This window comes from Castanea sativa, chromosome 1, assembly GCF_040712315.1.
Source record: "Castanea sativa cultivar Marrone di Chiusa Pesio chromosome 1, ASM4071231v1".
Classification (NCBI taxonomy): Eukaryota; Viridiplantae; Streptophyta; class Magnoliopsida; order Fagales; family Fagaceae; genus Castanea; species Castanea sativa.
In genome coordinates this window covers 21,459,850-21,472,343 of record NC_134013.1, presented here as the reverse complement: position 1 = coordinate 21,472,343, position 12,494 = coordinate 21,459,850, and the positions used below count along the sequence as shown (strand labels likewise).

The 12,494-nt window shown below is 34.4% G+C and overlaps 1 protein-coding gene across 3 annotated transcripts; it reads right to left on the bottom strand.

Moving 5' to 3' along the window:
• LOC142621140 (PX domain-containing protein EREL1) lies at positions 1–10,837 on the bottom strand. Of its 3 annotated transcripts, XM_075794455.1 has the most exons (10): positions 10,285–10,837; positions 6,205–6,315; positions 5,313–5,411; positions 5,033–5,119; positions 4,110–4,218; positions 3,101–3,909; positions 2,094–2,258; positions 1,732–1,974; positions 989–1,207; positions 1–416 (listed from the first exon to the last, which is right to left on the bottom strand). In XM_075794455.1, exons 1-10 carry the CDS (start codon positions 10,372–10,374, stop codon positions 168–170), a joined length of 2,181 nt encoding a protein of 726 aa, XP_075650570.1. In that variant the 5' UTR covers positions 10,375–10,837; the 3' UTR covers positions 1–167. The 3 variants fall into 3 exon arrangements, with proteins under 3 accessions (XP_075650570.1, XP_075650573.1, XP_075650577.1); XM_075794458.1 differs by lacking the exon at positions 10,285–10,837 and having other exon boundaries at positions 6,163–6,271; XM_075794462.1 differs by lacking the exons at positions 5,313–5,411; positions 6,205–6,315; positions 10,285–10,837 and having other exon boundaries at positions 4,110–4,213.
• Between the last annotated feature and the right edge of the window lie 1,657 nt (positions 10,838–12,494).

The window sequence follows — 12,494 nt, the reverse complement described above, 5'->3', positions numbered from 1 at the left end:
TGGTTCTCCTTTCACCTTTTTTTTCTTTTTCATTATTAAAGTAAGATGAATACAAAAAGTATTATGGAAGTCCGTTTTCAGAAGACTTGTATGTAGGACCTCAAAATTAACTGTTACATTAGTGAGATCAGCCATATAAAATAGCAGATCATCATTGAAGGGGGAATTTACAATACAGACGTATTAACTACAATATTTTCTGAAGGAGCCTCCTCATCTTCTTTCTTATTAGATAGTATGTCCACTCTGAGAGCACGCCGTGTAACAGAATTCACCTGTTTTCTTAATCTAGCATTATCGACGAAGACATCTGCTAGCATCTTCCTTAACTCATCATCTATTGCGGCATCATTGATGTCATGACTCTCATCAACACCGGAAGCAGTAGTTTCATTGTTTTCAGTTAGAAGTTGTGCCTGATCATTTATCAGGGGAAATGTCCATCTTAGGTAGAGTTGACAAAGCAATGTGAGAATTTTTTTTAATCAATAACTCACGAACATCTTTCATCATTCATTAATACTGAATGTTCACCTAAAAATACCCCAGGTTATATATAACACTAACTTGGCATTCAAGACATGTTTATGACTTTCCTGGAAAGTGAAAAAATCAGCATTCGTGGTCTAGTTCACAAGGTAAATTACTTGGGCTACTTCCCATGTTTAATGAACACAACCCGTTTGACAAGCATGCTCAAACCCAAACTGTTCCAAACACATAAACTAGTGAATCATACACTTGTAACCAAAAACACTGAATGACACTAGCCATTTTAAAGTTCTTCACTCTATTTATCCACTAACAAAAGAGAGAAAGCGCCAACTCAGGATTCCAGTATCGGTAGCTTAAATGGTGACACACTAAATTTGGTCATGTAATCATGATGTTAATCAAGGAAAGAAGCTCTGGACACAAGTTGAAAATCAAGAAAACATGAAAAATAAAATGTGATAAAAAAAAGGACTCTAAGAAACATAAAAGTTACCTCTGAAAGTAGGAGGCCAACACGGTCATCACACGTAGCCAACAAATCTAAAGCATCTGCAAGTGATGAAGAATCTGCAACAAAGTTATCTTCATCGTCTGCAAGTAAATTGGTGTTGCATTCTTGAAGCCGATTGTGAAGAACATGGCATTCATGCAGCAGTTTTTCCCTAGAAGCTTTTGCATGCTCTCTCATTTGTCTTTCCTGTTGAATGAATTTCTTTTTTTTTTTTTTTTTTTTAAATAACAAATTATCAGCATCATTGGATAGGTTGTTCATTGCACAATTTCATTAATCTTCAATAAATCAAGATAAAAATTGTCATGTAATGATTTGGAAGGCATTGTTCCATTAATTCAAATAATTCTAATGCTTCTTAGCAATCCACATAAAGACAAGGGTTTTTTTTTATAAATAAATTAAAACTCAAGAAAAAGATAATAAACCTTACAGGTGTGTGGAAAAAAAAAGACGAATTTCAGGAACCTAACAAGACGAAAATGAAGGGAAAGGGGGGGGGGGTGCAAAGAATTTTGCATCCATGCAGCAGCTTTTTTTTTTATAAAAAAATTACCCCCTCATTAAAAAAGAAACAATATGTTACTACATTACTCATGTCTTTTGCTTTGGCTTCTTGCATGCCAATATTAATTAAGAAGTAGCCTATGTAAAAAGGGTATTTTGATTTAAAAGGAATTTGATATGCAAAATACATTTTAGTGGATTAAAAAAAAAAAAACTACCTCAGCCTCAGACTTTGCTTTGTGTGTTTGACTAAGCTCCTGTTTCAATTCGGTTTGAGAACTTCGGAGAGATTTAACTTCTTTAATAAGAACTTTAATATCTGCTTTTGATTTTGCTTCTAGCTCTTCATATCGCTTCAACAACTTTTCAAGCTGCTCTTTACTAGCATCCAATTCCTGCAGCAGCACATCTTTCTCTTGAACAGTACATTCTTTTCCTGACTCTGTACATGACTTTTCATCCTAGTATCATTCCACATATCATTAATGGAATAACAATAATTAAGTGAAAGATATAAATTAAATTAGGCAAGGGAAAAATATAAATTAAAGTAGACAAGAATTGTACTAAGATATACGACCTGTTTGGACTTCAATTTCAACTCCATTTCCATCGACTTTCGCCGAAGTTCCTCCATATCCCACTGCATTTGTGTATGCCTTTCCCTCTCCATCAAAAGAGCTTGCTGCAGATTTTCTTTACTTTTCTGTTTCGTAGTTTCAAGTTCACCTTCCAAATCCTTGACCTGAGCAAATCCATTTAGATATGGTAACAGAATAACATCCGTGTGTAATACTCAAAGATTTCCCAGGTCAATAAGCAGGAATTTCTAAATGGTAAATGATATTTGAAAATTTTAGAACTTTGTATGGGCAACGGCCATTATGTTCTTGCACAGAAATAAAATCCACTAAAAATACAGTGCATAATCCAGGCTAATTAATTTATAAATTGGATTTAACAGTATTAGGAAGGTGAGTCTCATATGTTCATCAAAAAGGAAGGGGTCTCATCATGAAAAAGCTGCTGACTGCTAGTCATTGTGTAGTGGGGGGATATGGGTGAGGTATCGAAATATAATAGGTCGTGTAGAATAAGAAAAACTCTCACACAGCATTGAATGAACATAACAGGTTTAAAGTGTTCCCCCACCCCCTACCCTCAGGACAAGTAAAACTACTACATGAAAAAATTTTGCCCCAGCAAATAGTTGGGGGGGGGGGGGTGTAATTCTAGCCCTGTCATGGACAAGAGTTACTATCCAATAAGTGATAAATTTTATCTTAGGAAATTTAAATTCAAATTGAACTTAGAATACCTACCAATGAAGAAAAAAAATTGACCAAACAAAGGAGCGTGTCTAACTCTCCAAAAGTCTTTTTATGATCCTAAATCTCACAGCTCGAATTATTTTTAAGGGTGAGGAGAATCTGACTTATACCAATGTATGAAGGTGCATCTTTGATCAGTACACTATGGTATATTTGATTTATAATTAAGCTAGAAATGACAATTAATTTTATTTATAGCTCAAATTAAACCAGTAAGACAGAACAGGTAACATCTGGATAGGATGAACAAACATACCTTTGTTGCAAGGTAGTCTTTGACGGCTATTTCTTGATTTAACCTTGCAATTAGGTCTTCCGTGTCTGTTTTGGCCGTGACTAATCTTCGCTGCATTGTGAAAAGAACCCTGTTCAATTTATGGCGCTGATCCATTGGAAGAACTACTTGAGCATCACCTGGAAACTGAAAGTCTGTGTTGCCAAGAATTTCCATCCTAGAAGAACCCTCAGCACCTCCAGGAAGGTCAAGAGATCCATCACCAGATGAATTTGGAATCCCAGAGTTAGACATTTCACTACCTCTCAGAGAACTTACGTCGCTTCCAAAACTCTCATTTGAGAGCTTGCGAGCATGACCAATTACCTTACCATGTTCTGGCCCCGAGAAAAGTTCCATCCCATTCCCAACCAAAAATGAAGCTTTGGAAGAATTTCCGTTATATTTATCCTTTTCTATAACATTATTGAGATGCCTGTCATTCATTTTATGCCTAGGTAGGCCTTCCAACTGCTCTAGAATTGTCTGGCCCATAAACAGTCCCTCATCAATATTGGACATGCCATACTTTACAAGCTTTTCTATTGGACTTGTCAAATCTTCATCCAATGTTAGATCCTCCAAACCAATTTCAGAATTGTCGTCCCTTCCTAGCCTTGGTGTTCCTAGCTCAGATGTCTCATAAGCTGTATCACTACCGTAATCTGATGTGAATGATGAACCACCAGCAACAATAGGCAAGCTTGAATAGGGTATTGATTGAATTGAAGAAACCGTGCTATTGGAAGCAGGACTTGCTTCTGAATTTTGCTGATTTACATCTTGGAATGCTGAAAAGCATTTTGACATAAATTGAAATGTTTAACTCTAGGTAATTCCAAGAACAAAATCAGTTCTTATTTAAAAGTTTAAGCTGAAAGATAAGAGATTTTAGAAAATATCCCCAAATCAGAATATCTGTGTATACATATAAACATACATATGGTACAAGATAATATTTTCTTTACACAAGCAGTAGAAATGTACATACAAAATCTAGCAGCAGCTTCTAGTTCAAGAAAAGATGCCACTGCAACGCTTCTTGCTATATCAATATCAGACAGAAGCTTTATCATCCACTCCTCCAAAGAGCACCTTCTCTGCAACAAAAGTAAGTCTTTTAAGAACATCAGTAACCTGTGTGTGTGAAGATTGCAAACAATGCTGTTTAATCCAACTCTCAACAGAGTTTCTGAACTTCCAAGAGTGAACAAAGTCCAACCTCAAATTTGAAGTTTCATAATTCATATGTTGTTCAGATGGCAATAAAACAAAAAGAATGAAGTTTCTAATTTCCAGCATATTAGAATTCAGAATTTAAAAAGAAAGAACATACTTTACATAAATCCTTTTTATTATTATTGGTAAGTTATGCACCCAATGAGTCTAGAACCCATGACCTCACCCTCCACCCAAAACATATAAGGGGAGAAGGTGCTAGTTGAGCTAGAGCTCATTGGCGTACTTTACATAAATCCTCAAATATAATTGAAATAGTCCAGTAGCCTTGTTTTAGATAAAAATGAAGTTTCGAGAAAATACAAGAAGAAATAACCATGTAGCACATGTTTTTATCCTGGAAAGCAATTGCTACACCCTCTGGTTTAAAGAGCTAGTATTGCTTTTGGTCTGTGTCGTAAACAACAATAAAGCAATGGGGCAATGAACCTTGCTTGGAGTGCTTAATTTGACATTACTAATCTGGATATATATCATATCATTGTATCAACTTGCTAGCTTTTAAATCTCAATTTCAAATGCTCTTGGAGTTGTTTAGGAACATGTTTGTCTCTGTGCAACACTTCTAGCGATGATTAGTGAAACATAAAGTGGATATTTGAGGAAGATGTGACCTACAGGTCCATAAATGACAGTACGACTAATGCAAATATGATTAAGGAACACATTGAATACCTCTTCTAATAGCGCCCGGGTTTTCATCCGCAACAGTCCCTTGGGTGGAGCTGGTGGGAGGTTCTTCTTAGGAAATGCCTTTTTAAGCTGCAAAAGACAGCCAGAAGGAAGATAAAAACATTGTTAAATCAGTATCATTGAAACAACAAAACCGACAAGGCTTTTTTCCATAAAATTCTCCAAGAACAACTAAGTTCTCATGATATGGTTCAGTTCCTTAATCCATATGTAAAAGGCAATTCATACTGCACCAAATTGCAAGGCAAATGCAGAGGCTTACCACAGTGAATAACTTCAAAAAATCATTAAATCTTCTTAATACACCACGTGTTGTTGTAACTCCTTCTGGTGATTGTACACCAACCTGAACCCTGTAAAACTGTCCCTTACGAATGTTAAAATCGAACACCTAAGATGTTTATAAAAAGCAATGCAAGTCCATAAAAATGACAAGTAAGCTTAAATATAATCAATGTAAAAGCCACCTCTCTAGAGTCTACTTTCCACATTTAAAAAAAAACCTAGCAACAATTTAAAAAAAAATAAATAAATAAAAGAAACAAAAGTTGAATTAGGGTAGCATCTGTTAAAATTATTATGAAGCCAACAAGATTGGATTAAATAAATAAGCAATGTGACTCATAAACAGTACATTCAACATCTTTACAGATCAATATAGAGCTTTTTAAATATTTATATTTATTTCTATTCGTTGATTATATTTCAGACGTTGAGTATCTTTTAACTAATTATGATTTGTGACAAGGCACTTTTATTTCTACACCAAAGTGACTTCTACTATTGGAATTAACATTGAAAGCACAAGCCCACTAATTTCCATTTGCCTGTTTCATTCAACGGTCGACTTTGTCAATTTTAAAATTAAACAAATTTTCAAAAATAGAAAGTGTGACCATGAATATGGAATGCCGATATTCTAGTAGAAATTTTGAAATAAATTATTAAATCAGAAAATATCAAAGCCAATGGCCTTTGGGACAAATGGCATCTCCACCACACAGAAGAATGTTTTTGAGGTTTAAGTTTATCTACATATATGGTTTATCACAAGTAAAGTTGACATATTTTTAAATCAAATCCTGATATATGGTATAAAAACAGCATCTAACCCTGAGAATAAATTAACACTGAAGAGTCATTAATTTGAGTACCACTACGGGATCTGAATCTCTTGATTTTGGACGGACAACCCAGGAAGGTATTGTGACACAGTAACTCCATCCTGTGTGAGGATCATGTGGCCACACTGTGTCCCGTCCATTCTGCAAGAAAGATATGAACTTTAGGGGATAAGAAATGATAATTCAAAGATAATTTGTAGAGGTCACAACAATTCAGCTAATGCAGGTTTCACAGGTACATAATGATGCAAACAGTAAAGAGTGCAAAGACAAACAGAGAAAAAAAAAGATAAAGAAGATTTAATACCAAAAGATTCCAGAATTGTGGTCTAGTTTCAATGTGGGGCTTTCTTGGCACCTTCCTTAAGCCACTTTAATTATTATTGAATTTTAGTATTAACTTTTTTTAGGTTAGAAAGTTGCTGGTTCTGTTTCAATGAAGTTTTGCTAAAATGGGGGTAGTTTGGCAATTTCAAGATTTTTTGGAATGGGCTATAATAGGTTGTACTGGAGGCCCATGAATCTTATTTTATGTTTTGAGTCATTTTTCTGTTGATTTAGAAGAATTAATTTCGAGTCCTAACCTTTCTAGGAAAAGTTTATTTAGGAGTCATAATCCTTCTAAAAGAAATATTGTTAATAGCCCATACAGGAGTCTTATGTATTCAATAAAAAGATAGAAATAAGAATGTTGAATTTAATAGAATTACAAAAGCACATTTTAAGCTTTGAGGGTGTTATTGCTTAGGAAACCTAGTTGTGATTGCATAGGGTTTGTATCACTTTATATCTCATTATATTCACTATTTTAACACCAAAAAGTCATCAAACTCATTCAAGAGTTAGTCAAGCCCTATTCAAGAACCCTTCAAGATCTCATTAAGAAATCTAATTTAGTGTTAAACTTCTAAAGATCCTACATCAAATAATAAATGAAACAATCACAATTTTTTTAGTTTTAGGGGTCTAGAGAAGTAGATATACAGCTGTTCAGAAAAACATGCTTGTACTTTTGAGTGAAGAGGCCTTCTGAAAAATATTGCAAAATTGCACCATGTAAACTGCATTTTCATAAATTAAACTTAATGGTGAGTTGAACTTTTTATTTTGGCAAATGCATTTGCCCTTTTTTTTTGATAGGTAATCAAAAAAATAATATTAATGATAAAACAATAAGAGAAAAGTACAAGATGTTCATGATGATGAACAACAAGAAAAAAAGAGCACACAACACAACACAAAGAGGGAAATCAGGAAACTAAGCTAAGAGAAGACATAAACTTAGAGAGAGAAGAACAATTAGTAAAACCCCAACAACAAGACCACTCCAAAAGACTGCGATGACTTAAAACCTTTAACTCATCCAACGTCTTCTCCTTGTCCTCAAAAGATTGAGGATTTCGTTCCAACCACACAGTCCACATTAAATACCCTGAAACCAAATTCCAAATATCCGAATTATGCTTCCCAAGCCACTGATGCCAACAAGATAACAAATTTGCTACCGAGCCTGGTATAACCCAATGAATATTGAAAGCCTGAAGCATAAAAGACCATAGGGAATGAGTAATAGGACAATGAAGAAGGAGGTGGTCTACCGACTCCCCATCTTGGCAACACATAACACACCAATAAGCCAAGGGGCGACCCTTAAGCATTAGATTATCCAAAGTGAGGATCCGACCATGAGCAGCTATCCACAGAAAGACCACCACTCGTTTAGGAATCTTTAGTTTCCAAATCCCCTTCCAAGGAAACAAAGAATTCGAAGCACCCGAATCACTTGATAGTAAGACCGGGTGTCAAAATTACCATCACCTTCTAGCCGCTAGAAAAGAGTATCTCTCCTCTCACCCTGAGGAATACGGGTTTGGATAAGCTGAAGCAGAGAATAAGATGCAGCCAACTCCCAATCTTCAAAAGCTCTATAAAACCTTAAATTCCACACTCTAGCAGTACCCACTTCTGGAATCCACAAGACCTCAGAGATGTAAGCATCCTTGACCGCTGAACACACATAAAGCTCAGGATAGAGATCTTTTAGAGTAATATCACCAATCCACCTATCATGCCAAAAACGGATACGAGTGCCTTCCCCCACTACAAAAGATAGGTGCTTAGAAAAGCTCTCCCACCCTTCATTAATGCTTCTCCATAGGCTACACCCATGAGTCCTCTTGCAGACTTTAGTACACCACCCCCCTTGGCCCTTCCAAAATCACATAACTGCTCAATGCTTTTTAATTTTATCATTTGCCCTTTGTGAAGCAATGTGTAGCGAGTTTAAGACAAACAATTAGCCTTTCCAAAAATTAGAGGTAAGATTGCTAAACAATTACCTCTCCTATATACTATATATATGGGTTGGATTCAAGTTACCACTCAATATTTTTTTAATTAAATGCGAATTTTGACAAATCCACCATTGGACTACATTATGCTTGCAGAATTTCAAGATGATAAAAAAAATAATAGTTATTTCATCAATAAATTTTTTAAATTCAAGTTTTTGTAATTTAAATAATGCATAAAAGATGAGTTTATGGATCAAATGGTAAATCACATCTGATTGACATGAAAATTGGCATGTGTGTTAAGAACATATAGAACATGTAATCCAACAGTGAAATTTTCAAAATATGAATTAAATAACAAGTTATTGGGTGATGAATTAAATAACTTCAACCCAATATATATATATATATATGACAATGGGGGTAATTGTAAATAGCACATAACTGCAAGAATGTCAATAAAAGATGATTGCACGACACATTTTGCATCAGCCATCCCTCAAACATAAGCAAATGACAAGATAGCAAATAGATACCTTTAAAATTAATCGAAATAATACTCATAAAATAAAATAAAAATTTAATTAAAATAATGATGCGTTTGTCCTGGAATTGGATAGAGAATAGTGGGGATTCACAATTCAAAACATTTAGTAAGTGATTTGGAACCAAGAGTTATACGTTGATAACTTGTAGTTCTTCTTTTATTACTTGCGTTGAAGCGCTTTTGAAAGCAGAAGTTTAATTGTGTTGAATAGTCTTTGTTAACTTTGTAGAAGCATCAACAGGAATGGTGTAACAGTATTTTTTATCAAGATGTACCTTGTTAAAATGCCACAAAAATCATATAAATGGTCTTTTCTTTAATAGGAGCAAAAAATAAAATTTTTTTTAAATAAGAAGAACGAATGATTTAATAGCCATTTTTTCCACCTCTTAAAAAAAATATTAAGAATGAAAGATAAGGCATTATACACAAAAAGAAAGATAGGTATGGATTGTATAATAAAACCAGCAAGGAAGACCACAACCAATAACTGAAGTTGGACAACAATGCCACTCAAACACCTTCATCAAAGAAGCCCATGGAACAACTACTAAGCCACAACTCTCATCACAAGACCACTGAAATCCGGCCAAAAAAGAAATCAAGAACCGTGACTTGACATTTGTTTCACAAGTAATCTTCCAACATGGGAACCCATTTCTCAGTAATAGAGTCCACTTCCTAGTCAGCTAAGAAAAGAACACATCAAAATCAACCAAGACTTAACAAAGACTCTGATTTTCTCCCAACATATTAATCCCAATAATCCCTTTTTCCGATCCTTAATCCCATTTCATCGCAATTCCACTAAATTCTCAGCAACATTTACTCCTCCTTTGGCCTTAAACCCTATCAAAATGTTATTCATATACTCATGATCAAATATACGGCTACGGCAACACTCAATTTTGGCACAATGCCAGTGCATTATAATTCTTATAATAAAAAAAATGAACAAAGAACTTAATTTAACCAAAGATGCAACACATGCACTAGAATTGAGGTCAATTCTTAAGATTTTTCATACTCAATTTAGTGTTACACCCTATAAATCATAATGACTAGCACGCATACACTAAATCCATAAAAACAGGAATTGCAAGCTATAATCATAAAAAAAGAAAAGAACCCAAATTAGAAACTGAAATAATTTTTTATACCACCATGATTGAATTACAGTGCAATTTATGGAACTAGTGACAGAAAGTGAAATTAAAAAAAAAAAAAAAAAAGTTATCCGATTCAGCAAGAGAAAAAAAAGAAGAATACCCATTTGCGAGGAGGAGGACTCCAATCCATTCCCAGAGGAAGCGGCGAAGTCCCATCGTGTCTGTGCTTCGGAGGACTCCGTCTCTGCATCCTCTGTCTGATCTTTCTTTATCTCTCTTTCGATTTCTCAAATTTATATATATATGCTATAAGTTGATGAGGGTGATGATGACGACGAACATTTATTAATCTTTTCTCTATTCTCTGAAAGAATTGAATTTTTTTTGATAGGGTTTTGTGATAGCTAGGGCTTTTGGTGATCGGATCGGAAGAGAAAGGAGAGGTGGCGTGTGAGAAGAGTTTGATCCACGTTAACTGTGGAATGGTGGAAATTGGGGGTAACGTCAACGTGGCTAGGCTAGGCTATGCTTATTGCTTTTTGCTGATTGCTTATTGCTGATTGCTTAGCGGAGCTTTGTCAATTCCCCAATTTTTGCTTCGATTCTCTTCTGTGTCTCTTTTCTTTCGGGGGGTTTAAACTTAAAAAGAGAAAAATATATTAAAATGGAGAAAAACACCTCACCTAACTGTCTTCTTTTGCGAATTGCTTTGAGCTTTACGACAACGCTGGATAGATAAAAATATATGCCAATTTTAACTAATTCTCATTGCTCCTCCTTTATTTAAATAAAAAAACTCAATATATATCGGTTTAGGCTTTATTTCTTAATATAATAAACAGTAATAATTATTAGGACAAACATAAAATAGTAATAATAATATTTTAAATCGAATTTATAATACATTACATAACACTATATTGGTTTAACTAAGTGTGCATTTTGCTCTTTTTTTTTTTTTTTTCCTTTTTCTTTTAAGTAGTGTTTTAAGTTTTATTTTTTTTATAAAAATAAACTACTTTTTAACATTTTTTTTTCCAACGGATAAGTACAACAAAGTATTTGGATGTCTACCAATATCAAAATATTGTTTTTTGAAAGTTACTTCTATATGTATGCTAGTCATTAATGCATGTAATGTATGAAAAAAAATCGATAAAATATATTTATGAATGATACATATTTCAATAATAATTATTATATTACAATATATAAAATTTGAATTAAAAAACCTTTCATTTAAGGATGGGAAGGGAAGCTATTAACTGAGGCAGGAAATAGAATACTGATAAAAGTGATGGCTTAAGCTATTTCAGTGTATTCCATGAGTTGTTTTCTACTGTCGAATGGTTTATGTATGGAATTGAATACCATGGTTGGACAATTTTGGTGAGTCAAAAGACGATAAGAGGAAAATTCACTAAATGAGATGAAGTAATTTATGCAAACTAAAACAAAAATGGTAGTATCAATTTCCGGGATTGAAGAAATTTAATCTTGTTTTGTTGACTAAACATGGATGGAGGTTAATTCATTAAATTGTTGACTAAACATGGATGGAGGTTAACTCATTAAACATTCCCATCCTTTTTAATGCTTTAGACTACTGTTCCTAACCATGTTTCATTAGCTTGGCGATGTATAACTCAAGCACATCATATTATTCAAGCACATCATTAGCTTGGGGTTTAGAGGGTTATTCTTAAAAGCCACTTTGTTTCTATGTATCCACAACTCCTATATTGCAAATGGAAAGACATATTTCCATGGCACCAAAGATTGATGTATTGCCTTACTCAAGCAATTTCCCCGCAGCCAAGTATCCACATTAGGAGCCTGGAAGGACTGAACAACATCAGGTGGGACCTTGATTTTGTGCCAAAAGTCTCGAGCATAATTACAATCCTTTAGGAGATGCCCCATTGTTTCAGGTAAGCTCTTGCATAGTGGGCATAACTTATCCTTAATGATACCCCTCATGACTAGAATGTTTTTCACTGGTACACTCTAATGCATGCACAGCCAAAGAAAATTCACAATTTTTGGCAAGATATCTAACTTCCATATCCAAGCACCTTGGAAGGGAGAGGCTGGATCATGCAAGATATTAGCTAAATAAGCTGATTTTGCGGAGAATACCCCACCCTTTAAGTATTTCCATAGTACTAAATACTCAATTCTACCAACCTGACTTTAAGGAATTGCTCTAATTCTGTCTTTTATTTCCTGAGGCAGCTCAAATGAGAGCACTTCCCATCTCCACCCTTGGCCTTGTCTGAGGAGAAACTCATATAGCATCATATCACTCTCATATTGAGGCAAAGGCCCTTCAATCATTTCTCTTAATGATTTGCCTCTAATCCAACAATC

Bases quoted from the DNA above. Each gene is read 5' to 3' on its own strand.
- LOC142621140 (XM_075794455.1), bottom strand. From the start codon at position 10,374: ATGCAGAGACGGAGTCCTCCGAAGCACAGACACGATGGGACTTCGCCG. The intron at 5,120-5,312 runs GTAAGCCTCTGC...TGTCTTTTGCAG, and splicing joins TTTTGAAGTTATTCACTGTG to CTTAAAAAGGCATTTCCTAA. The intron at 1,975-2,093 runs GTCGTATATCTT...GAATGATACTAG, and splicing joins TGAAATTGAAGTCCAAACAG to GATGAAAAGTCATGTACAGA.